This window comes from Sminthopsis crassicaudata, chromosome 1 (genome assembly GCF_048593235.1).
Source record: "Sminthopsis crassicaudata isolate SCR6 chromosome 1, ASM4859323v1, whole genome shotgun sequence".
Taxonomy (NCBI): domain Eukaryota; kingdom Metazoa; phylum Chordata; class Mammalia; order Dasyuromorphia; family Dasyuridae; genus Sminthopsis; species Sminthopsis crassicaudata.
Genome location: NC_133617.1, coordinates 428,055,032 through 428,082,993, shown reverse-complemented (window position 1 = coordinate 428,082,993; position 27,962 = coordinate 428,055,032). Strand labels below are relative to the sequence as shown.

Here is a 27,962-nt window from a genome sequence, read left to right as displayed (position 1 = left end):
TTTAAATATCAAGAGGAAGATGTAGAAGACATTCTTATCTCTGTCTTAAAGATGTAGAAAACTATTATCCCAGGTTGTAACCTGCCTAGGTTTGTGGTTATAAAGTCAGAGTTTCTTTTGTACCCCCTCTCTAGTGGCTTAGGAATACTAGAATATTTTCATTTTTAAAAATCTTTTTAAAAAAATTATTGGTAACTTTTTGTTTTAATTTCATTTTAATTTAATTTCTTCTACAAAAGCTTACCCTCCTTAGTTTTGAATTAAGGATTCAAAATTATGAATGGAATTCAATTTTGAATCCTTCTCCTTCATCCATTGAGCCATCCATTGCAGCAAAAAATTTTTAAAAGTAAGGTGTGGGGAGGGAAAGTAATTCAGTGAAATCAATGAACTCACCAATTTTTCTGGTAGTTTATTCCTACCTCTGAAAACTGGAGAGGATTTCATTATAACATGGTTCTCCAATATATATCCTTCTTGCAGAAAACACTAGTAGTGTCTTATAAAGTTAAAATATTTGAGAGGGGATTTATTTGTTTCTTGGAAAGAATAGTAAATCATTTCCAATAAGGTGCACCGAGGACAGTATTTTGGTTGTTTTTGAGCTTTCTCCCAAACCACTGCATAACTTTAAGAGAAATAGATATTTGGCACCAGGATACCTGGTAAATTTTCTTTTTTCAGACTGTTGACCTTGGACTCCAATTATTAGGACAGGAAGCCTTGTTCCTCTCAAAGTACTTTCTCCATTTGAAGCTTTTTGCTGATCATTAAGACTATCTCCTTGGCAATGGGAAAGGGGTTTTGTTCGGAAAGTCTGGATGAAAATGCCCTTTCCACATCAAGTGCTTGGCACAGAAGGAGGGAACAGCCAAAGCAGGCATCAGAGACAGCTCACTGAAAGATGGCAATGGTGACTTTCAATTACTATGGCATGTGGCAGTGCCACTTACCAAACACTGGCTTATATCTCTTATCTTCTCTCTCCCCTCCCAAACCCAGTTCTAGAAGAATAAACATTCTTATAAGACTCTGGGAGGAATAGGACTTCATTAGCATTAATAGGATTCTTAGTTGCTTATTACCGCAACTAAATCACTTTTATGGGTAAATGCCTTTGAATACAGCACAATCTGTTTCCTTAATTGCACAGACCTTTCACAGCATTTAATTTGGTTTGAAAAAGAAAAGAAGAAAGAGAAGAAAGGGATTGATGCAGCACTTTACAATTCACAAAATGTTTCCTTTATAGCAATCTTGTGAAGTGAGTAATGAAATTATTATTTCCCCCATTTTTAGTTGAGGAAACTGAGGTTAAGAGATATTAACTTTGCTACAGTCAGATGTTTAGTAATTGGTGGTGGTGAAATTGAGATCCAGGTTTCTGATTCCAAGTTAAGAAAGAGAGAGAAGGAGCAAAGAAAAAAGGCAAAACAGGAAGGAAGAGAAAGAGAAAGAAATAATAAAAATGTTTAGTGTTTTGCAGTTTAAAAACATATTTTCTTTTTTTGGCCTTCTGGGGGAGGCATGGCAGAGGTACCCATTTTACAGATGATAGAATGAAAGTTCAGAAGTGATTTGTTAAAACTCACAGAGCTAGTACATGGTTCAAGTATAAATCTTTTGATGTTCAATTCCATTATATAACTTTATTTTTTATGTATTAATTTAATTTGATTTTCCAATTTTAAAAACATTTTTATTTAAAGTTTTGAGTTCCAAATTCTTTTCCTCTCTCCTTACTCTCCAAGATGTTAAGCAATGAGATTCAGGTTATACATATGTAATTATGTAAAACATTTCCATATTAGTTATTTTGTATGAAAAGGCTCAAATAAAAGAAAAAGAGAATGAAAGAAAATGAAAAAGAGCATGCTTCAATTTATATTTAATCAATGTCAGTTCTTTTTTCTGGTGTTAGATAGTATGCTTCATCATTAGTTTTTTGGGATTGTCTTAATTCATTGTATTGTTGAGAATAACTAAGTCATTCATTAGATAATATTGCTTTACCATGTATTATATTCCCCTGGTTTTTTCTGTTTGCTTCACTATGCAACACTTTCATGTAAGTCTTTTCAGGTTTTTATGAAATCATCTTGCTTGTTATTTCTTACAGTCCAATAATACCACATTATAATCATATACCACAGCTTTTCTAACCATTTCCCAATTAGTAGGCATCCTTTTGATTTCTAATTCTTAGCCACCACAAAAATAGCTGCTATAAATATTTTTGTACAAATAGATTCTTGCCCTCTCCTCCTTTTTTTGATATTGTTGGGATATAGATTTAGCAGTAATATTCCTGAATCAAAGGATATGCATAGATTTATATCCCTTTAGGCATAGTTTGAAATTGCTCTCCAAAACTCCACCAACAGTGTATGTATCTCACTTTTCCCATAATCCCTTCAACATTCAACATTTCCCTTTTTTTGTCATATTAACCACTCTGATAGTGAAATGGTTTTAATTTATTGTTTTAATTTGCATTTCTCTAATCAATAGTGATTTAAAACATTTTTTATATGACTGCAGATAACTTTGATTTTTTTGTCTGAAACCTGCTTGCTCATATCTTTTGGCCATTTATCAATAGGAGAATGACTTGTGTTTTATATATTTGATTCAGTTCTGTATATATTTGAGACATGAAGCCTTTACCAGAAATACTGTTGCAAAAATTTCCCCTAGTTCTCTGCTATCCTTATAATTTTGGTTGAATTTGGGGCTTTTTTTGTGTAAAAACTTTTTAATTTTATGTAACCAAAATTATCTATTTTACATTTTATAATTATCTCTATATCTTCTTTGGTCCCAAATCCTTCCTTTACCCACAAATCTGACAAATAAATTATTCCATGCTCTCTTCATTTGCTTAGGATATCACCTTTTATGTGGTTATACCTATTTTGATCTTATTTTGATATTAGGTGTGAGGTGTTGGTCAATATCTAGTTTCTGCTAAACTGTTTTCCAGTTTCCCCAGCACTTTTTGTCAAATAATGAATTTTTGCTCCAAAAACATGGATCTTTGAGTTTATCAAACATTAGATTACCATAGTCATCTATTATAATGTAATCTTGACTCAAAATATTTTACTAATCCACTACTCTATATCTTAGCCAGTAATAGATTGTTTCAATTATTAGCACTGTATAATAGCATGAGATCTGGTATATCTAGGCTACCTTTCTTTGCATTTTTTCATTGATTTTCTTGATAGACTTGAGCTTTTATTCTTCCAGATGAATCATACCATTATTTCTTCTAGCTTTAAAAAATAATTTTTGATAGTTTGATAGGGTGCTAAATAGATTAATTTAGATAGAATTGTAATTTTTTATTTTATTGACTTGATCTATCCATGAGCAATTAATATTTTCCCATTTATTTAGATATGACTTTATTTGTGTGAAAAGTATTCTATAATTATGTACATTTTATCTGTGGGTTTGTACTAGCAAGTGTAAATTCCAAGTATTTTATATAGTCTACAGTTATTTTAAATGGAATTTCTCTATCTTGCTATTGGATTTTGTTCGTAATATATATTAATACTAATGATTCATGTGTATTTTGTATTTTGTATTTTTTGTATTTTTCAACTGTGATAAAGTTGTTAATAATTTCAAGTAGTTTTTTTTAGATGATTTTCTAGGATTTTCTAAGTATAACAACATACCATCTGCAAAGAATGATAGTTTTGTTTCTTCATTGCCTATTCTAATTCCTTCAACTTTTTTTTCTACTCTTATTGCTATAGCTAACCCGTCTAGTACAATATTAAATAATAGAGGTGCTAATGGATATCTTTGCTTTACCTCAATACAATGCTTGCTGATAGTTTTAGATAATTATAATTTTAAGATTAAGCTCCATTTATTCTTTTGTCTGTAGTGTTCTTTTTTTTAAGTAGGAACAGGTGCTGCATTTTGTCAAAGACTTTTTCTGTATTAAGATAATTTTATGTTTTCTGTTGTTCATATGGTCAATTATCCTGATAGTTTCCTAATATTGAACCAATCTACATTCCTAGTATAAATTTTTTGCACCAATATTATTAAGGATGTTGGTCTATGATTTTCTTTCTCTGTTTTGGCTCTTCATGGTTTGGATATCAATATCATATTTGTGTCTTAATAGGAATTTAATAGGATTTCTTCTTTGTCTATTTCCTCAAATATTTTATATAGTATTATAATTAATTATTCTTTAAATGTATGGTAGAATTTGCTTGTAAATCCAACTACATCAATAGCTTGTTCAATTTTATTTTCTAAGATTGGGTTATTTAAATATTTTATTTCTTCTGTCATTTTGGGTAATTTATATTTTTGTAGATATTTATCCATTTAATTTAGATTGTCAAATTTATTGACATTATTTTGGGCAAAATAATTCCCAACAATTGTCTTAATTTCCTCTTGGCACTGGAATTGTTACATCTCCTTTAAAATAATAACAGAGTAGAATTTCTATTTATTTTTGGGAATACTTTGGCTTCCCTTGATTTTCTTTCATTTTAATCATGACATGGGATTTAATCATTCTAAATAGTTTCCTAGTGAGGAAACTCCCTTTGTCAATGTAGATATGTACTACCTTGGCAACTTTTAGTCTTAGAGAGTTGCCTGTCATAAAGGACTGTTTAGGGATTTGCTCAGGGTCATGTAACTGACATATGTCTTTAATTTAGATCATCCTGACCTTGAGGGCAGATGTGTGCTGATTACATCACTCTACCTTTCTTGTTTTCCTCTTGATGTTGTTCTAAAGCAATCACTAAACTTCCCAGGGGTTCAGTGTCCTCTTCTTACTTCCTAGATCTCCATCTCCTTCCATCCCCACAATGTGTTTATATTTAGAGCTTCTCAAAATTAGCCTATATATCTGTTGCTTCTAACACTTCAGATGCTGGCAATGATCCTCCTAAACCTCTGAAGAATGGTTTGAAAAATAAGGTTTGTTGGGACCTCTATAGGTTTTGCCTATTTTCTAGCCCTGACTTTTCTAATGTAAACTGTGTCATCTTGCATAAGTTATTTTATTTCTATTTCTCATTTTTCTCATTTGTAAAATAAGAGATTTGGAATACGATCTCCAGTGTCCTAGATCAAATTACACAACTAGTAAGGAATAGAACCAGGATTTGAATTGGTGTTTTCTCACAAGGGTGAGAGTGATGTAGTGGAGTTGAAGAAGACCTGGATTTGAATCCTACCTCAGCACTATGTGACCTCTTAACTTAACCTCTTTTGATTTCAGTTTCTTTATCTATAAAATGAAGGCATTGGATTTTATGATATGTAATTACCTCCTAGCTTTAAATCTATAATCTTATGGCTCTAAATATAGGGTCCTTCTACCATATCACAGGATCTCTCATATTACATTTATAATTCCAAATTTATTACTAACTCTATGAGCTAGTTAGTGCCTCAGTTTCCTTATTTTTTAAATGAGCTAATTGTCCCACCTACCTCACCAGGATATTATGAGTCTGTATCTCATAATAATATTGAGAATTTCAATAATGTGTTTTCAAAATTGAAAAGAACTGTCGAAAGGCAAGAATTAGCATGATGATTTTTATAATTTCATTTGTATGGAAACAATTAGAGTAGGAACAATTAGAATGGGAACTTCTTGAGAGTAGGGATGTCTAGCTTAAATTTTTATATAAATTCTTATTAGCAAAAAAACAGCTGCAATGATTTTTCAACTTCCACATTATAAGTTCTGATGTCTTTTGTCATTATTTCAGACTAATAGGATTGTAATCATCTTTTACATTCATTCCCTCCTATAAAGTGAGTGAAAAAATATGGATCGTCTCATCAATATTATTTTTAAAAATACCACCTCATTTTCAATAATTTGGCGAAATAGAGTGATAGCAGTCTTGGATTTGGAACTGATGGGAATGGAATATTTTCATAGTTTCCTTAATGATTTTATAACCACCTCAGGCTCTCAACAGGAAACCTGACTGACAGCCAAGCTCACCTGGCTTACAGCTTTTGTGTAGGTAGGGAGTAGCTTCTGTGAAACCAAACCTTCTCTGTTCGTTGTGAATACTTCCCTCTCCTCCTCCATAGAGCCTTTAGTCATTGTGCTGCATGGACAGAGCCTTCCTACAATAAGGGATGGTTTGGGGCCCACATCAGGGCAGAAAGATAGGATTTTGTATGTTAGAGAGGGGGTGTGAAGTAATGGACAGAATGGATTCAAAGCCAGGAAGATCCAGGTTCAAGACCCACCTCTGATGCATAAGGGAATGTAACTTGGAGAAAGTCATATGAAATCTTAAAATTTCTAGTTAACTCTTTCTGACTTTATGTCATAGAAATTGCAATTTAAGGGAATTTTCTCACTAATGGAATTAAAAGTTCAGTTTGTATATGTATGTATATATTGATATTTATATATACATATGTACACTTATAAATATGCATTTATATATGTGAACATGTACCACAAATACAACTTTTTGACTTCAAAGTGTCTCTCTTTGTTAAGCCTACTTTTCATAGTTGTCTGTATAAATTTCCTGCTCCTTTAGTCCTGGCTCTGACTCAATTCCTTTATGTGTTTTTCATCTTCTTGTCAAAGGCTACCCTTTGTCCTTTAATGATATTCATTCCCTGTGATCTGCTGAACTCATTCTCAATAAGAGATTCATGACTTAATGTGTCTGCTCTCTCCATAGGTGTGATATTCAAAAGGATGATGTGATTCCAAGGATCAAAATTAAATCTAGAGGATTGGAACTAGAATAAGATAATTTTGGGCACCAGAGATAGATCCATGAAGGGAGAATTTTTTTTTGGTGGAGGGACAGATAAGGAAAGCTTTCTATAATCTTAAATCACACCAATGGGGTCCACTCTGCTTACCCAAAAGATTGTTACTGAAAACAATATAGGAAGTCATGAAATCATGAAATATAAGTAGTGGAAGGACTCATAAAGATCATTTCGTCCAGACCAAGATAAGGAAATAGGACCCCAGAGAGCAAAGATCACATAGTTAGGAAAAAAGAATCCATACCCCTAGACCCCAATTTAGTGTTCTTTCTCTTCAGAGGACTTTTGGGCATCTGCCTTTTGGGGAAATTTGAAGTTTTTGTGCATTCAGTGAGGGAAGAAGTAGCTGTATAAAGGACTTTCAGCAACTTTGGTCTGGCCTTCTGGAGATTTGCTTTCTAAACTTTAAGGATGTACTCTTACCCTCTTTTTCCCTAAAGTGCCTTCTTAATCTTTAAAAAAAAAAAAACAGGAAGGGGGAGCTCAGTTAGAAGCATTTATATAAGGCTACTATGTCACTACAAAGAAAGAATATGACACTGAAATCAAATAATTTTCTTTTTTTTCTTTTTTTATTAATTTTATAATTATAACATTTTTTGAAAGTACATATGCATAGGTAATTTTTTACATTATCCCTTTCACTCCCTTCTGTTCCAAATTTTTCCCCTCCTTCCCTCCACTCCCCTAAATGGCAGGCATTCCCATACATATTAAATATGTTATAGTATATCCTAGGATCCCTGTGGAGGGGAAAGATGCAGGTGTAGGTGTCACAATGGATCTTGTACTAAATGTGGCAGATTATTATTTTTTCACGCCATATATATATCCAAGTACATGGCCAGAGGATGAAATCATCCGACAATATATCAGCCTTCTAGTTGTAACAAATCATGGTGCTTATATTTTATATTTCTTTTTTGTAACTCTGAGCTATTATTTTGTCTTTGATCATTCATTGAAGAAACATCCACTTTTTTTTTAAAGAACCAAGTATATCGAGAGTTTAAGCAAACTCTCCAAGCACTGCCATGGATAAGTATTCCCAGTTTTATTGTTTCTGGCAGAGGTCAGAGGTTACAGCAAACTGTATGACAACATAGAAAATTCAACATATGGTTGGTTTGGAGTCATTTTTAGTATGGTGTCCTTCCTCTTCTTTATGGATATGGGTATCTATTGGATTCATAGGGGCCTTCATAATAAACTTGTATATAAGCATTTACATAAGCCTCATCACATTTGGAAGATTACTACTCCATTTGCAAGTCATGCTTTTTACCCAATGGATGGCTTCCTTCAGAGTCTGCCATATCATATATACCCTTTCATCTTTCCATTACACAAAGTGGTTTATTTAGGCCTGTACATCTTCGTGAATGTCTGGACAATTTCCATTCATGATGGTGACTTCCGAGTTCCAAAATTCCTAGAAGCAATTATTAATGGCTCAGCCCATCACACAGATCACCACCTGTACTTTGATTATAACTATGGCCAATATTTCACATTGTGGGATAGAATTGGAGGCTCTTTTAAGTATCCTTCTGCTTTTGAAGGCAAGGGACCACTAAATTATTTGAAGACAGTAACTGAAGAAAAATTAAAAGGCCATGCAGGAAATGGTTGCAAGAATAAACAGTTTTCCAATGGAGAGAATTTAAAGACTAAATAGATTGTTGCCCAATCACTGCTAAATAGCAACATCTGGTAAAGAAAAACCTATTCAACAGGCAACCAAGGGATATCATCAAATTGAACTCTTCTGGTGTCATTTAAGAGTTTGTACTTTCAGTGCAACTGTGATATATGTGATCATGATGATGGATATATATGTGCAGAACCTAATTTTGTTGTTGTTGTTGTTGTTGCAAAGGAAGAATTGTATTCAGAAGGTAAAAATAACCTGGGGAGAAAAACAAACAATGCTAACAGTTTACACTCATTTCCCAGTGTTCCTTTCTGGGTGTAGCTGATTCTGTCCATCATTGATCAATTGGAATTGGATTAGCTCTTTTCTATGTTGAAGATATCTACTTCCATCAGAATACATCCTCATACAGTATCATTGTTGAAGTGTATAATGATCTCCTAGTTCTGCTCATTTCACTCAGCATCAGTTGATGTCTCTCCAAGCCTCTCTGTATTCATCCTGTTGGTCATTTCTTACAGAACAATAATATTCCATAACCTTCATATACCATAATTTACCCAACCATTCTCCAATTGGTGGGCATCCATTCATTTTCCAGTTTCTAGCCACTACAAAAAGGGCTGCCATAAACATTTTGGCACATACAGGTCCCTTTCCCTTCTTTAGTATTTCTTTGGGATATAAGCCCAGTAGTAGCTGGATCAAAGGGTATGCACAGTTTGATAACTTTTTGGGCATAGTTCCAAATTGCTCTCCAGAATGGCTGGATTCTTTTACAACTCCACCAACAATACATCAGTGTCCCAGTTTTCTCACATCCCCTCCAACATTCATCATTATTTGTTCCTGTCATCTTAGCCAATCTGACAGGTGTGTAGTGGTATCGCAGAGTTGTCTTAATTTGCATTTCTCTGATCAGTAGTGATTTGGAACACTCTTTCATATGAGTGGATATAATTTCAATTTCATCATCTGAGAATTGTCTGTTCATATCCTATGACCATTTATCAATTGGAGAATTTCTTATAAATTAGAGTCAATTCTCTGTATATTTTGGAGATGAGGCCTTTATCAGAACCTTTAACTGTAAAAATGTTTTCCCAGTTTGTTACTTCCCTTCTAATCTTGTTTGCATTAGTTTTATTTGTATAAAAGCTTTTTAATTTGATGTAATCAAAATTTTCTATTTTGTGATCAATAATGATCTCTAGTTCTCCTTTGGTCACAAATTCCTTCCTTCTCTACAAGTCTAAGAGGTAAACTATCCTATGTTCCTCTAATTTATTTATGATCTCGTTCTTTATGCCTAAATCATGGACCCATTTTGATCTTATCTTAGTATGTAGTGTTAAGTGTGGGTCCATGCCTAGTTTCTACCATACTAATGTCCAGTTTTCCTAGCAGTTTTTGTCAAATAATGAATTCTTATCCCAGAAGTTGGGATCTTTGGGTTTGTCAAACACTAGATTGCTACTTTATTCACTATCTTGCCCTGTGAACCTAACCTATTCCACTGATCAACTCGTCTATTTCTTAGCCAATACCAAATGGTTTTGGTGACTGCTGCTTTATAATATAGTTCTAGATCAGGTACAGCTAGGCCACCTTCATTTGATTTTTTTTTTCATTACTTCCCCTGAAATTCTCGACCTTTTGTTCTTCCATAGGAATTTTATTGTTATTTTTTCTAGGTCATTAAAATAGTTTCTTGGGAGTCTAATTGATATAGCACTAAATAAATAGATTACTTTAGAGAGTATTGTCATCTTTATTATATTCGTTCGGCCTATCCAAGAGCACTTAATGTCTTTCCAATTATTTAAATCTGACTTTATTTTTGTGGCAAAGTGTTTTGTAATTTTGCTCATATAATTCCTGACTTTCCTTTGGTAGATATATTCCCAAATATTTTATACTATTGACCGTTATTTTGAATGGAATTTCTCTTTGTATCTCTTGCTGTTGGATTGTGTTGGTAATGTATAAAAATGCTGAGGATTTATGTGGATTTATTTTGTATCCTGCAACTTTGCTAAAATTCTGAATTGAAATCAAATAATTTTCAATGGGCAAGAAATAAAATTACAGAATCTCCAAGCTGGAGGAAACCTGAGGTGTCCTTTCTTCAAATTTGGGCTTAAACAATAATCCCTCTTTTGTGACAATATCCCATGAAATGGTTGTCTATTCATTCAGCTTCTTTTTGTTTAAAAATCTTTAATAAAGGGGAAGCTCCCTCATTACTTCCTGAAGTAACCCATTTTTCTTAGGCATAGCTCTAAGCATTATTCACTCTATTGGGTTCAGTACTGGTTTTCCTGGAATCAGACTTCAGTTTGCCTCTGTGTAACTCCCATAATTCCCCCTCATGTCCCATTACTCTTGGTTCTGCTCTTTGGAATATAATTGTACTTGAGAGAGTTGAAGATAGTTCTGATGTCTCCCTGTCTTAGAAGTAGCTAGGTAGTACCAAGGATAGAGAGTTGGGTCTGGAATCAGAAGGACCTAAATTCAAATTTGTCCTTGACATTTACTAGTTGAGTGACTGGGCAAATTACTTAACCTCTGTCTGTCTCTGTTTTCCCATCTATAAAATGGGGAAAATAAGAGTACTTGTTTCCTAAAATTGTTGGAGCATTTGTAGAAGCATTGAAGAAACATTTATATAAGGCTGTTTTGTCATAAGGGAGACAATAAAAAAAGAAAGATAACATTTGTAAAGTTCTTAACACCATGTCTGGCAGGTTTCTTTCATCCCTCTTGCAAGTATTTTTTTCCCTCAGATTAAACATCTCTAGTTTTTCAACAAATCTTGGTTTAACTTGAATTTGAGATCCTTCATCATTCTAGTGGCTTTCCTCTGGGCAATCTCTAACTTAACAATCAATAGCCTACCTAGACTGTGGCCTGTGGAACTCAATACAATACTCCTGATGTAGTCTGACTGGGTCAGGATACTCATCTCCTTACTCCTGGACACTCTTGAATGCAGCTCAAGTCTGCTTTAGTCTTCTTGAAAAACTTCCTTCTTCCTAAGGCCTTTCCTGAAACTCCCAATTACTAGGGTCTTGTGTTTATCTATTATTATACATGCTGATTCTGTTACAATATTAATGCATGCTAATCCAGGTGAACTGGCTGTGCCTTTTCATTTTATATTTATGATGTTGATTTTTTTATTATTAGTAGTTTTTATTTACCTGATATATGCATGGGTAATTTTACAACACTGATAATTGCCAAACCTTTTGTTCTAATTTTCCCCCTCCTTCCCTGCCCCCCCCCCAAGATGGCAGGTTGACCAATACATGTTAAATATATTAAAGTATAAATTAAATATAATATATGTATACATGTCCAAACAGTTGTTTTGTTGCACAAAAAGAATTGGACTTTGAAATAGTGTACAATTAGCCTGTGAAGGAAATTCAAAATGCAGGTGGACAAAATTATAGGGATTGGGAATTTTATGTAGTGGTTCATACTCATCATCCAGAGTTACGATATTGATTTTTGAAACCAAATTTTGAAACCCTATGAAATTTTATATGATTAGATTTGTCTTATCTAGCTTGTAAAAAAAAATGACTCTGTTACTCAATGTTAGCATTCTTCCTAATGTGAATTAGTAATCTCTCCAGGTTTGCACCATTTACAAATTTTCTAAGTATGCCAGATCTATGCCAAATCTGTGCCAAATTTATAAAAATGTTAAACTGCAGCGATTCCTGAGACACTCTATCGAATATTCCTTCCAAGGAGGAAGGGAAAGGAGAAGAGTAACATTTTTGAATGAGTCAGGAAAACATTGGCTTTCTCTGATTTGGAATTGGGAATGATCATTTAATATTCAATAGTATTATTTTGTTTCTTTGCCCATGGACAGAGTTATTATATAATAAGTCATGGTTTACTGTAATAAGACATGATTCCACATCTGTTTCATCTCAACTTCACCTCTGGCACTGTGGCCACCTGGAAATCTTCCTCTCAGATTAGGTCAAAGAGTGTTGAGAGAGGGTATGGGTGGTGCCTATGGTTTCATGGGGTTGGTGGTGGGAGAGGAAGAGAACCTGCATCAAGGTGCTTTACAATGGCAGGAGCAACAGTGGTCTGAGACCTTTGGGACTCCAGGGGTCTCAAATTGGGGCAGTGGAAAGGTCACTAAACTGGGTGTCAATCCTGGTCCTGCCACTGACTAATTATGTGATATCAGGCAGGTAACTTTCCCACTCTGGACCTCATCTGTAAAATGAAAGTGTTAATTTAATGATAGGATTCCAGGGATCTAAAGTCTTGATGAATGGAAGGAAACACCCCTTTATTAAGCACTTGCCAGACACAGTGGTGTCTTTACATATACTATCTCACTTGGGCTTTACTATAACCCATAGAAGTAGATCCTCTTATTCTCTCTCTCTCTCTCTCTCTCTCTCTCTCTCTCTCTCTCTCTCTCTCTCTCTCTCTCTCTCTCTCTTTTGCTGAGGCAATTGGGATTAAGTGACTTGTCTAGGGTCACACAGTTAGAAAGTGTTAAGTGTCTGAAGTAAAATTTGAACTCAGGTCCTCCTGACTTCAGGGCTGGTGCTCCATCCAATATGCCATCTAGTTGCCCCTGATGCTCTTATTATTATATATTTTGTAATTGATGAAAATGAGGAAGATAGAGGTTGATTGACTTGTGCACAATCACACAGCTAAGTGCCTGAGGTCATATTTGAACTCAGATCTTCCTAACTTTGTCCAGCACGTTAGCCTCGGTTCCCTATAGCCTGACCTGGCATTCTTATTAGCATAATATCTCAGCAGATCCAATTCAAATTTGTTTTATTTTTGTCTGTGTGTTTCTCTTAAGCTATGCATGGGACATTTGTGATTCTTTTGCCGCTCAGCCTGATCCTGATGGTCTTTGGAGGAATGACGGGATTTATAAGCTTCCTCGCCAGAGCCTATCTCCTTCTCCTCATGACTGGGATACTTTTCCTTTTTGGAGGTATTATACTAAATCCTTTTTGAGTTTCGAAACTATGAGAAATAATTATGTAGAAAATTGAGCCTTGGGTCAAGAACAGATGCCTCTATATTTCCTGTAGCTTCTCCAAGAGGATCATTTATTTCTAGGGTATTTGCTCTAAATCCTAGTATGAGAATAAAATACATTCCCATCACATATCTTTTGCCAAAGTTGGGCCTTAGAATGAGGTTCTTTCCCTTTGCTTCTTAGAATCCCTACCTTTTTTCAAAGATAGGCTTAAATGCACCCTCCTATACCAGGCCTTTCTTAATTCCCACTCTCTTGCAGTTGCTAGTAACCTCTCAGCCTAGAATTATATTTTATATTATGACCTCTCAGTCTAGAATTATGCTTTATACATTTTATATAATTATATAAATTCATATTGTGTCCCTCAAGAGAATGTAAAACCCTTGGAGGAAGAAATTTTAATTTTTTTGTTTTTTGTTTTTTTGATCTCAGTTTCTTTCATATTCTTTTTGTACTAAAGTGTCTGGTACACTGTAAGTTTTAAATAAATGCTTGTTGAATGAATAACTATTTTGTTCTTCAAGTAAAAAATGATCATTCTTGCACTTTTCAAGTTTTCCTGTTGTAAGCAGCACATGAGAAATCTAGCTTTCCTGGTGTGATCCAAATAGCTTTGCAATATATTTTCCTTCCTTAAGCAGGTCAGGAAATTAAAGACCTGTATAATGGGACCATTCTAACTCCCATTCACTGGGAAGAATCAGTTGTGGAGATGAGAAGATGGTCATTTTTTTGAGCCTTGCTTGAACCACTTATTAAATAAAAAATCAATTTGCATATGTATCAATCTGTGGACATTTTGGGGAATTCTGAATCAGAATCTAGGGAAAAACTCAGGACTGTTTAAAAGCCATCATATCCCCATAGGGAGGGACAGAATGTGTGTGTGTGTGTGTGTGTGTGTGTGTGTGTGTGTGTGTGTGTGTGTATGTAGATGGAATCAGGGAGTAAGTCAGCAAACATTTATTAAGCACCTACTATGTGCACCAGGCAGAGTCCAGAAAGGAGCATGTACAATTTCTTTTTGGAGTGAAGGTGGGCCTTTAGAAGATAGAGCACACAATGTGGATTCTACCCAATTGAAGCGAGGCTTCTTGCATTTTTTGTTTTATTTTGTTTCATTTTTTAAGAAACTGTGTACCATTTCACAACTACGTTAGAAACATTTTTAAAAAATGTAATAGCTGTGTTTGAAATGCAGGCGGGGGAAGAGGGAAGAGAAAAAGTCACTTCAAAAAGTATAAATATTTAGTTAAAATGTAATCTTTATCAGTGATATGCAATATAACTTTTGTACCCATGTATAAATCTTTTGGATGGAAAAAAAAAGAACTTTCTTCCTCAAATAGTTGAGGGAGAGAATATAGAGAGAAACAAAATAGTACCTGATAACATGTTCTGTTTTTCTTTCTTTCTTTTTCTGTTTTCTTCTCCACCCCTCTTCTACATCCCATAAGTATGAGGGGATCCGTAGGTAGGTGATTGTGGAAATATCATATATGCATATGTAGGTATGGAGCTACTTTGGTTTATTGGTGAGAAATATCTCAAAAATTTGAGATTTCCTGGACTTCTAGAAATAAGACATTTAAAGGCTCATCAGGGAAGCAGTAGCATAAACAGAATGGTTTAAAAGAATTTTGATAGCTAGTTCAGGCTAAGTTCTATTATTATTATCATTTTTTTGGTGAGGCAACTGGAGTTAAGTGACTTGCTCAGGGTCCCACAGCTAGTAAGTGTTAAATGTGTGAGGTCAGATTTGAATTCTAGGGCTGGTGTTTTATCCATTTGATCAACTAGCTGCTCCTCAGGCTAAGTTCTAAAGCCCAGGAGCCTGAAATTAGCCCAAGTGGGGCTGAACAGAATCATTTATGGAAAGGCAAGAGCTTTTAAAAAAGTAAAAACAAACCAAAATTGTTATGATTATTTTTCAATGAATAAGGATTTACTTTTTTTTCTCTTCCTAAGTGAAGAAAACAATAACAAAAAAAGAAAAAAATTCTTATAACAAGTACTCAATAGTAAAGCAAAACAAATTTCCACATCACCTATATCCAAAAATAAATCTCTTTCTTTATTTTCAGTTCTTTACTTCTCTATAAGGAGGTGGGTGGCTTGGTTCCTCATTAGTTCTCTGGAATCATGGTTGGTTAACATATTAATCATAATTCTCAAGTCTTTCAAAATTGTCTTTAAAAGATTGTATCTAGGGTGCAAATTAAGTTATTTTGAGGGTAGAAAGGAAAGCCAAATTTAAGCAATTATTAAAAACAACTAAGTTTAGTGATTGACAATATTTAAATTGTACCATGTTTTTATTTACTTAATTCTTGTTTCATAAAATCTCTCATTTTACATATTAATAATTTGTTGTTACTCTAAAGGAAGGTTTTTTTCCAAAATAAAATTTGAATAGAAAAATGTGTTCTTTTCCTTTTTCTTTCATTTAGTTGACTGAAGAGAACCTGTTCAGTATGACTCTATAACCACAGAGGGTTTCTAGCACATACCAATTACCTATTTTCTGTTGGCTGGCATTGCAATTCTAATGCCCAGGAAGCATTAAGCTTAACATGCACACAACTGATATCATTAAGATCCACAATATCCCCTACTCCAAAGATCAACTGAAACTAGTCTAATTTGTTGTGTTCACTGTGATTCTCATTTCCAACTTTTGCTCCTTCCACTGTACTCTTTTCTTATGGGATTATCTGACCTCTATAACTTGCTCTTGCAAATCAGCTGACTAAATTAGACTGTACCTGTTATCATTTTTCATGATATAGCTGATATATATATACATACACACATACCTATATATTTATCACAGATTGCAAATAATCTCAAATTAAATCTCAATTTCAAGTGTTAAATAATTTCAAATCTCAAAACTTCTCAAATAAATTTCAAATAAAAAGGAGACAATTGTGTAAGGGGCCTTTAAATGGGTGCCACAGCAAATCGGGAAATTGAGTGGTCCGGAAGTAATTTCTGTGGATATTAGGACTGCCCTTGGGTGGGATCCTGGTCATATTGAGATAGCTTCGTAATGGGTGACCCTCTTGCTGATTGGCTGTGTGTGTGACCTCACAGGTCTTTTATAAGCCCACTGCAGGCAGCAGTCGTTCTCTTTAACCTGGCGCTCTTCACCCTGGCTCCCTAGCCTGGGTGGCCAAGCCAAGATGGATAGCCAAAAGAGGTAAGGATTTTGGTAGTGAACACGTGGGTCTTCTGACCAGGTGTTCACTCGGGAACCAACAAGTCAGGGCATCAGTCAGGGCATTATGTGAGTATGTATAATAAAGGCTTTTAAGATTACACGTGGCTGTTCTTGAGTGCGCTACCGGTTATTAAGCTATAGATTCAAGAGATTGTGGCCAGAGACCTTTGAAGGCCTCAGAGGAGGCGAGCCGGGTAGAGTTCACACTGCAAAGGACAGTGGTCAAAGGTACTCTGGTGGGTCTAGGACAGACTAGTAATTGTAACTGCCAGGAAAGCATGTTACACAATTGGAATTCTCAAAGTAGCAGAAAAAGGGGAAACATGAAAGCTTTTGTACAAAAATTAAGAATTTCTGAGTGTAGGAAATCTCACCCTTCACTCCTATTCCTGCTTAAGGTACTTATTCCTACACAGAGTAGGAGATCTGAATTTACCATATTCTGTACTCTCAGTGTTTAAAATTTTCAGAGTGAATTCACCCTTTCCTAGAGGTGAGCTCTTTTTTATACTTTCCTTTTGGAAAGTAAATATTACAGCAAAGGGTAAGAATTTTGTGTGTGTGTGTGTGTGTGTGTGTGTGTGTGTGTGTGTGTGTGATTTATATAATTAAGAAAGTAGAGATAAGGACCTATTAAATAACATCAACAGAGAACTGAAATAATTGGTATAGCTTTGTGGGGTTTGGATAGTTTTGCCTATAAAATTTCATAACAGAAGATGAGCTCTCTTTAGAGTTTGGTGAATATCATAGGAATCCCAGTAGAGAATTTCAAAGTTGTGAGGGATGATCAACTAAATCCCTACCCCTTCTCATTTTAGAGTGGAGGAAACTGAGGACCCATGATGGGAACTAATTTTTCTGAGGTCACTTAACTACCTACTGCAAAAGTCCAAGTCTAGAATCCAGGTGTCCAGTCTCCTACTCCAGTATAATTTCTACTGCATAGAAGTACTTTTGTACTAGCCTCAGAAGCCAAGAAGTGAATCCTCTTCTATCCTTTCAATTGACATTATTTGTATTTTTATTTTAATAACCAAAGATGAATGACTCAGGATATATATGAGGTAGACTAGTGCACCACTAGAGTGACTTCTAGCTCTTGGATTCTGTGATTCTGTACACACGGGTGTGTATATGTATTCATAGGCATCCATCCATCCATCCATCCATCTACAACATATATACAGAGGGAGGGAGGGAGAGAGGGAGGGAGGGGGAGAGAGAGAGAGAGAGAGAGAGAGAGAGAGAGAGAGAGAGAGGGAGGATGGGTGACCAATGGAGAGGAGTTAATAGTCTAGCAATTGACTAAAAACCTTCCAGGGCAGCAAAACTATCTGTAGAAGTAGTGAATTTAACATTTTGCAGATACACACACATGTCTCTTTGAAGATGTTATGTGTATATGTATATTAGATATAATTTGATAAAAAAGCTAATACTATTTTGGGCTGCACTAAAAATGACAAAACTGGGGCAGCTAGGTGGTGCAGTGGATAGATTCAAGTGCAGCCTTGAATTCAGGAGGACCTGAGTTCAAATGTGGTCTCAGACACTTAACACTTCCTAGCTGTGTGACCCTGGGCAAGTCACTTAACCCCAGCCTCAGGGAAAAAAAAATAACAAAACTTCTGGGAATAAGGAATTGATAGTCTGACAATACTCTGCCCCAGTCAAATAATATTTCAATATCACATTCAATTTTTTAAACTACAGTTTTGGAATGAAATTCATAAGTTGGAGATAGTTCAAAGGAAAGAAAACCAAATACTGAAAGACCTTGAGTCCGCATTATATGAATGTTAAAGAGAGAAATATTAATAATGTATTTTGTATTTTAGGTAAAAATGTTCCAGAAATAATTTATTTAATTAAATATTCTAGTATATATCTAAATATTTCTAGCTGTGAAAGAGAAATCACCAACTGTAATAGTTCTGTACTACCCCTTCCTCCCTGAATGCCCTTGATTGGCTCCCTCTTTTGAGACAATTTAAAGGGATTTGAACAAGAAAAATGTCATATATTACAATTTTGAGTTGACATTCCAGAACAAATCACTAAAAATGTCATGTAATCTTGATCTAGAACTACTCAATTCCTTCTTCTCAAGGACTGAAAGGGTTTCTGCCCAATATATCTCAATATCTCAATATTTCAATATCTATCTATCTATCTAGAGCATGCTAGAGCACACATGCACAATTCTTTTGGGTGGGTTACCAAAAATTCCTTCAGGGGATTGGGAAAGCAATGAGACAAGATTTTTTTTTTCAAAGTTGAGTTTTCACCAGTGGTAGGCTGAAGGTAGGTCATCCTGGCTCACAAAAGCTGACTATTAAATGTTCATTGTGAACTTGTAGAATTTGGAAATCGATGAAAGCTACAAATCAGGACTTGATTTATTGTTTTATTTACTGACTAGATTTGATAAAGTAATAGATGAAATATTAATAAATTGGATTAATCTTAAAAGTGTCATGAATACTTTTTTCTCCTGAGTCAGTTATTTAATATTTACCAACTCACTGCTAGTTTCTACCCAAATTTCCTTAAAAATAAAACCCTTTTCTTTTATACATACCCACCTTCCTTAGAGGACAAACTCAGAGAAGGTATTTTAAAGTAGAAAATATTTATTTTTAACATTTCTAAAGAAGATAGAAAATAGCTTTTTAATATGCATCTGCGTGAAGATCATTTAAAAGAACTAAGGATTTTTAGTTTGGAGAAGAGAAAACTCATGGGAAAAATGATGCTACTTTTGAATATTTGAAAGGTTATATTCCTAGGAAGGATTAGGCTTGTTCTGTTAGGTCCTGGAGGTAGGCTTAGAAGCAAATGATGTAAGTTTCAAAGAAGCACATTTTGCATTAATATCAAAAAATTTCTCAAGTACAACTATCTATAAGTATAATAAGTTTTCTTGAGAGATAATAGGTTTCCCTTCATTGAAGATATTTGGATAGAGGTTGGATGATAAATTGTTATAGAAGGCATTGTTTCCGAAGGAATTTTCTTTTTCTGTTAAGGGTATGGGTTAAACTACATTGCAGCTCATGTTTCATTCAACCCTGAGACTTTGAAGCTGTAATTCTGTGACTTGACTTTTAATTTCGTTTGATTTGTCTTTAGCCTTGGTGACTCTCGCTGGAATCAGTGTCTACATTGCCTACTCAGCAGCAGCTTTTCAAGAAGCAGTCTGCCTCTTGGAAGAGAAGGACCTCCTGGACCAGGTGGATATCAGGTTCGGATGGTCTCTTGCTCTCGGCTGGATCTCCTTCATCTCTGAACTCCTCACAGGAGCAGCATTCCTACTGGCAGCAAGGGTGGTTGGCTTGAAACGGAGACAAGACCAAGCAATATGAAAGGATCAATGCAGAGAGTCTTGGCCCTGGGGAGAATAGGAGTTGGTGGGAGGCACTTTCATAAAACAAAGGCCAAAGCTATATATTGGCTTTTGAATCCAAAGATGTGCTGTACTGTTGTTTCCTATTCCTTAAAAATAGCTAGGAATGATTGCAAAGAAACTTGCCCTCCATACCTCCAATGGACTTATGTTATGACTTGACCACTGTCTCATTGTCATTAGAGTGGTAGTATGAGCCACTTTTGCTATTGTATTTATTAGTCTGTGTATGTGTGTATTTGTGTAGGCTGAAATGGAGATTGTTTTTGTGTATAAGCCAATTAAGTTTGATGAAATATAGTTTGGCTTAGTTGTAGGTTTTGATACTCTTTGCTTTTTCTTAAAAATTTAAAAATTCCTTGCCTACCAATTGTATTCATAGCTTTTGTCTGAAGTGGAGATTTGTTGAATTTTTAAGTATTCCCCAATTTTTAGTATATCCAATATGCAAATATCAGCACTTAAAAGGATGATGCATTCAAGGATGTTTATTCATATTAAAAAAGCATTTTTCACTTTGCATAAAAATTCATTACTATGTTTCAGGTAGTTACTTTGCCTGCCATATTTAGGACAGAATTCAATTCACACACTTTTGACTTTATAGATTTTTTTTTTTTTTTTATTAGCACCACATCCAGTGTGCATAAAGTGAGGGATAGCTGTGACTCAGAGGCGCTTTAATGATAGTAGCAAGTATTAGTTTCTATGCTACAGAGAAGAAACATGATCCTATCTTAGTAAAATAGTTATACTTAGTAAAAATAGCTTCTGATTGGGGGCTGCTATTTTTATTGGTGTTATTATTATTGATGTTTGAGTTGAAGAGTCCTTGTCTCTAAAATGCTGTTTGTCAAGTCTCTTTTCAACTGAGAATCCTCCTTACAGCATTTCTAGGCAGTTCTTTGGAACTACTCAAGTTCTTTGGAAGCTTTCTACTTTTTTGGGGGGAGAGGGGATAGGAAATACATCATGGAATCCTGTTTAATACAGATTTACTCAATCTTTTAGTTCAGGGATTCTTAACTTTTGCATCATGTACTCCTTTGGCAACCTGGTGAAGACTTTAGATCTCTTCCCAGACTAATGTTTTTAGATTTATAAAACAAGATATATAAGTTCCCAAAGGAAACAAAAACAATGAAAATAAAGATATAATTATTTCCTCTCTAGTTCATGGAAACTGGGAAATCTAAATAGTCTATGGACCTCAGGTTAAGAACTCGGAAAAATTATAGAAAATTGAATAGTACATCTGTCTGTGTTTAGACAGGTGCCCATCAGATGACTGTGCTCCTACCTTGAAAGCACATATGGGAAGTAGATTACATAATTCCAGTGTCTGATAATCAAATATTGTACCCTGGAAGAGTTTCCTTTTGCTTGATCTAGATCCTTTCTATTGCAATTCAAGTCTATTTCTTCATGCCTTAATCTTTCTTTCTTTCTTTCTTTCTTTCTTTCTTTCTTTCTTTCTTTCTTTCTTTCTTTCTTTCTTTCTTTCTTTCTTTCTTTCTTTCTTTCTTTCTTTCTTTCTTTCTTTCTTTCTTTCTTTCTTTCTTTCTTTCTTTCTTTCTTTCTTTCTTCCTTCCTTCCTTCCTTCCTTCCTTCCTTCCTTCCTTCCTTCCTTCCTTCCTTCCTTCCTTCCTTCCTTCCTTCTTTCTTTCTTACCCATTGATCTTGGCTATATTCAATAATGGGACAGCTAGGTGACACCACAGTGAATAGAGTGCCAGACCTTGAGTCAGAAAGATTTATTTTCCTGAATTCAAATCTAGCTTCAGACACTTATAATTGTGTGATCCTGAGCAAGTCACCTATACCTATTTGCTTCAGTTTACTTGTCAAATGAGCTGGAAAAGGAAATGGCGAACCACTATAGTAATTTTGACAAGATAATTCCAAATGGGGGTCATAAAAATTGGATATGACTTGAAATGACTGAGTAAAAAGAACTACTTTGCTAGTTTTACTAGTGATCGTGAACATATTTTCATGTTTTCTAATCAAGACACATCCTATTATATTAATGTACAATCATCTTGTATGAAGCACAAAAAGAACGTTTTTAATTGATCAATAAATTTGTGGTTCTTCTCTTCTCATGTGCATGTCAGTTTACTTTGCTACAAGCCCCTGAGAAAGAGGGTTGTTGAGTATTATGATTTTTAGCTGTAATTGGGACTAAAATTTCTCTTATTTGAAATGAGGATTTGTAGATCATTTGAAATCTCTTCCAGCTCTGACATTTTTATATCGTGTTGATTTACATAATAATGTAGCTAGCTGTATTTATATCTAGAGCCATGGGTCTAAACTTCATATAGGAAGGTGACATATCTAGCCCATTTTTCAGTAGAGACATGCATTTCAAGTTATTTCTACAGGAGTAGCAACAGAACTCATTGAGCCATCTTTATTCTTGCTTAGACTTCTTTGTAGCTAATGGGACCATCTGCCATACTGTAGTCAGCCAGAAACAGCTTTTCTTGGCTCAAGACTGTTGGTCCCTATGGGGAATGACTTGGGCTTCATTAACATCTTGTTCTATCCAACTTGGCTTCAGACATTTTGACATTTATTAAACTCTCAGATGTGTAAATGAGTCTGTCTTCTTCATTAGCTTTTTTTTTCTATAGTCTCTCACCCTTGGGTGGTGATTGAAAGGTTGGAATCAAATCAGATTTGGTTCAGAGAAATCTCACTGTGTAGGACTGATATGCACAGGCTTTACTAAGAGTAGCCTGAGACTACCAATATTCTACTCAACACCTGATGACATGAAAAATAAATATCTTCCCTTGTCCTCTTATGGCAAATGGAAATAATTTTTGACATTTAATTATGGTTTAGATGTTCAGAAAGTCATAAGGTTTAGGATCTTAGTTATCATTTTATAATCTCCCCATTTTAATGATAGAGAAACAGGCCCAGAAATTGAAAGGAACCTGCCAAGTTCATATAGTTAAATTGGTTCCAGATTTGGGATATGAATAGTGAACCTCATGGGGAATTCAGATAGCCCTTCAAAATCCCTCACACATCTATGTTTCTATTAGCTAAACTTATTTCAGTTCCTCTCAAAGGGATTGAGATGGATGAATTGAGCTTTCCAACTCCATGACTCAATGAGTTATTAGGATGTTTTATTCCTTCTACTCCCTACAAAGGGTGAAGTTTCCTTATTTGTTGTCCTTCTACCAAATGAGAAGTTTTGATTTTGTCACATTTCTAGTAGATCCCTGAGATTGTTCCTTTTCTTCTTTCTGACATATGCCATGAAGACTGGAGGCAGAATGAGGGGAGTGGTCTCAGAAAGATTATCCAAAGTAGTCGAAAAGTTAGCAAGATATAACTTATATTTGCTTACCAAAAAACCCCATCAAAATCCATAAGTTTCATTCATCTATACAGAAAATGGAGAATGGATTTGGGAATAGGAACCCAGTCCCTAAAAAGTCATTATTTAATTTCTAGGGCTTATTTAATCACTTTAAATAGGAGAAAGGAAACAAGTCTTTATTAAGTACCTAATATGTACCAGGTACTCTGCTAAATGCTCCTATAAATATCATCTCTTTAATCTTCAAAATGATTACTTATGAGGTAAGTGCTATTATTATCCCCATATTATAATTGAGGAAACTGAGGCAGACAGAAACTAAGGCTGGATTTAAGTCTTCCTGATTCTAGACCTAGCACTCTATCACTTAGCTGCCATTGTGAGATTTTTTTTTCCCCTTACTTGTGAGATTGCATGCATGTTCTCATAGGCCAAATCTATACAGTGTCAGTTGAATGGACATATTTCTGTAAGATATGATTGTGCTTGATGATTGTGTCCTTAGTCAATTTTAATAAACTTCTCATGACAATGCTTTCAGCTTAGGGGAAGGATTTTTTCAGTTCTTCTAGCTGTTTCTAGTTGCCCTTTCCCCACTGGTGACTTTTATAGTAGTAGACTTATTTTAAGGATAGAACCCTCATTCCAGATCTCCCTTAGGTTGATCCTAGAGGAGACTGGGACTAAACAAGGACTGCTGTTCTCCTTTGCCACCCAGATCCAACCTACAACCACTTGGGGGCTTTGATGACACATGGATAATTTAAAAGGCAAAATACAGGATCCATAGCAGAGATGGAGGAGAGAGAGGAACAAGTGAAAAAACAATGAGGGGACATCTATTGACCCTGAAGCTCTTTTATATTTATTAATTTCCTTGAAGACTTTATAAGAGACTGTTGTGTTATGGCACTGAACAAATACATGTACATATACCCAAGGGGCTCACCTTTAGAGCAATTTGTATTTCTGTTCCAAAAAAATATCAGTGGGTCAGAAGCTAACCAATTTAGGCCAGATAGCATTGGAGCAGGACCTTAGAAATAGTCATTGAATCAGACTTGTAGAATTTGGAACTAGAAAGGGATTCCAGAGATTACCTTGTCCAAGAGCTTCTTAATCTTAATCATGGACTACCTTGGTGGGCCGATAGAGCCTTCTCAGAATCATGTATTTAATATAAGAAAAATAAGTCATATAAAGAGGTTTACAAAGGAAATTGATTCTATTGAAATATAGTTAGCAAAATATATTTTAAAAAATCAAGTTCACAGACTCCAGGCTAAGAATCTCTAATCTATCCTAAACTGTTACTTGATCTACAAGCCCCCTCCATGGTACTGTTAATAAGAAATCATTGAGCTGCTATTTAAATGTTGCCCACAGACAAACTACTGTTGAAACAAAAGAGTAGAGTGATTTTCTTACCTGTTTAACCTATGAATTTCCTTTCCCCAGAAAACTAAAAAGGATGAGATAGATAAGAGATGGTGAGAACAGGAATAGGAAGGGACAAAGGATGGGAGAATCAGGATCAGAATATGATTATTTTGGGGTCTAGGTTGAAGAATAATGGGAATATTAAACTGTAATAATACTGGCAGGCCACTTATTGACTTAGAATGCCACAAATTAACTTTATGTTTTATTGTATTTTTATTTATTTTGTTACATACTTCCCAATAACATTTTAATCTGGTTCAGACTATACTCAGAAGTATACCCAGAAATCAGCTCTGGATAAGGTTGTGTCTGGCATATTTGATCCAGTTAAATTTTCTCATTTTATAGATAAGGAATTCCAAGGAGATTGAATGATTTGCCTCAAATAATAGAAATAAAAGAAGGTGGCAGAGGGAAAATTTGAATCTAGGATCACTGACTCCAAATTCAGTGTGTTTAAAATGTTTAAAAACTGTATTATTACAATAAGTTTTGAAGGAAGGTAGTGATCCTAGGAGGTGGAAGCAAAATGGAAATATATTTTAGTAATGTATTCGGGAATGTATTTGGAAAATAGCCTAGGCAAAACCATATAATTTTCTATGCCCTGCTTTCTCCCTTCCTCAAACATCAGAATTCCTTATTGCTTACAGCAATCAAATATAAAGTCCTCTGACATTTAAAGCCCTTTATATTCTGGCCCCTCCCTGACTTTTGAGTCTTTTTACACTTTACTGCCCTTCAGACACTTTTATGATCTAGCAACATTAGTCTAGTTTCTGGTCCTTAGAGACAATATTCAGTCTCCTGACCATATATCTGCACTGGCCTATGCTTGTAATGCTCTCTTCCCCTCATCTCCAGCTCCATGATTTTCCTGAATTCGATACTATAACTTCATTGTACATTTTTGACCCCAATTAGAATGAAAACCATTGAGAGCTGTGATTGTTTTTGCCTTTGTAGTCCCAGCACTTGGCCCAGTGCCTGGCACATGGGAACCATTTAATAAATACTTGTTGACTGGCTCTCATGGAGATTTGTAGTAGGGGGGCAAACGTGCCTAGATAACTGAAATACATAACAAAATATAATTTAGGTGGTATATAGAATCAAAGATTGTAGAATTAGAAGAACTCATTTTTTAGAGATACAAGGGGATGTGTTTTAGGCATTCCATCTGCCCATTTCAATCAGCCATTAGTTGGGAAGCAGCCTTAGTTCTGAAATCTAAGGGTGTAAGGTCAGAGAAATTGAGGTTTCAGAAATGGTGAAGCTTGCATAGAGACAGTGATAAGAAAGAAGAATAAGTAGTGTCACCCTTTGTCTTCAATAACATCTGAAGAGGCAGCCAGTACTAGATAAAAGCTCTATAGATTTAGAGTCTTGACTTAGAATCTCCCTCATTTACTTAGCAATGTGATTTTGGGCAAGTTATTTAACATCAGTTTCCTCATCTGTAAAATACTAACAGTTACCTCTCAGGATTCTTCTGAAGAGCAAATGAGGCAATATTTTCATAGTACTTAGTACAGTACCTAGCACATAGTAGGCATTGGGTGGGGGTGGTGGTGGCTGGGGCAATTGAGGTTAGATGACTTGCCCAGGGTCAAGTCACTAGGAAGTGTTAAGTGTCTGAGGCTAGATTTGAACTCAGGTCCTCCTGACTTCAGAATTGGTGCTCTATCCACTGCACCAACTAACTGACCCCTAAAATTTTAAAAATTAAAAAAAAATCTGTGCTTTAAATAAAGTTCCCAAAGGAAAGGAGGTACATTTTCAAGAAGTTGAACTCAGTGTCTGGAGACTTAGATCATTGACCTTTCCTTCTCCTACTTCCTTGAGAAGCGCAAACCGCATAGCTCACTCCCAAGATCTTAAGGGAGTCCAACCCTATTGATAGACCAAAGTCAATATTAAAATTATGGAATAAAAATAATGAAATAGTATGCGAGGTAGTTGAATCATGGATTGACTGGTCTTTGCTGCCACCAAATGGTCATGATATGTAATTAGAACAATAAAACTACCTATTTATTTAGTCTATTGCCTTGCTTGCATAGACTAGGTGCTGTGTGAAGGACAAAATTTAATTTACAATTCCCATCTTTAAAGAACTTTATAATCTAGTTAAAGAGTGAAGATGGGCGCATGAGCAAAGTAGGGACAATAAATACTGTTATCCAGCCAGAGGAGAGAATTAATAATCTATGGAAGATGGGTAGTAGGATTTGGGCAGCTCTGGAGAAACACTCTAGGCTAGAGGAATAATATGAACAAAAACAAGGAATTTATGAAAATTTGTTCAGGGCTTTTGGACTTTTTTCAGTGGCCTTGCGTTTTTGAGACTTTATTACCTTTGTGCTGTGTGTGTGTGTATATGGGGTAGTGGAGAGAGTTTTGGGGGGTTGTTGGGATATGGAGGTGCTGATAGCCTGAAAGCCTCTCACTGATTCCATATTTAAGAGGGAGGGTTAATTTTATGGGTAAGAAATAATGTGAAACTATATAATAATGACCTAATGAATTTGATATTTAAAGATGCTGGATTGTACTTTTTAGAACATGGTCCTCAAAGCTGGTCTCCTTTCTTTTCACATTCCCACTGCGATCACCCCAGTTCAAATCTTTATTGTTTCTTGTCTAGCTTTGTAATAATCTCCTAATGGAGCTTCTAATTTCAACCCTTCAAAACACCAGAAAACTCTAATGTCAACTTAATCTTTCCTACCTTCAACTTGGACAGTCCTTTTTCTGCTCAAAATCTACCAGTAATTGCCCACTGTTTATATTTTTCTTTTTTTCTTTTTTTTGCTGTAGCAATTGGGGTTAAGTGACTTGCCCAGGGTCACATAGCCAGGAAGTGTTAAGTGTCTGAGACCAGATTTGAACTCAGGTCCTTCTGACTTCGGGGCTGGTGCTCTATCCACTGTGCCACCTAGTTGCCCCCACCCCATTGTTTGCCTAATAAAGATCAAATATCTTAGCCCTCTAGAATCAGTACCCTGCCCTTAACTTTTTTTAGACTTA

The 27,962-nt window shown here is 35.1% G+C and overlaps 1 protein-coding gene and 1 pseudogene across 2 annotated transcripts in view; both read left to right on the top strand.

The window, feature by feature from the left end:
* The window catches only part of TMEM114 (transmembrane protein 114), a 51,148-nt gene extending 30,474 nt beyond the window's left edge, over positions 1–20,674 (top strand). Inside the window, exons 3-4 of one of the 2 annotated variants that reach the window (XM_074280495.1) lie at positions 13,326–13,463; positions 19,873–20,674. In XM_074280495.1, coding sequence (XP_074136596.1) covers positions 13,326–13,463; positions 19,873–20,105 — 371 coding nt within the window. In that variant the 3' untranslated portion in view covers positions 20,106–20,674. The remainder of the gene's footprint in view (positions 1–13,325; positions 13,464–19,872) is intronic. The other variant, XM_074280496.1, reaches the window with a different exon arrangement.
* On the top strand, positions 4,380–13,319 carry LOC141550149 (lathosterol oxidase pseudogene; annotated as a pseudogene).
* Positions 20,675–27,962: the final 7,288 nt, after the last annotated feature.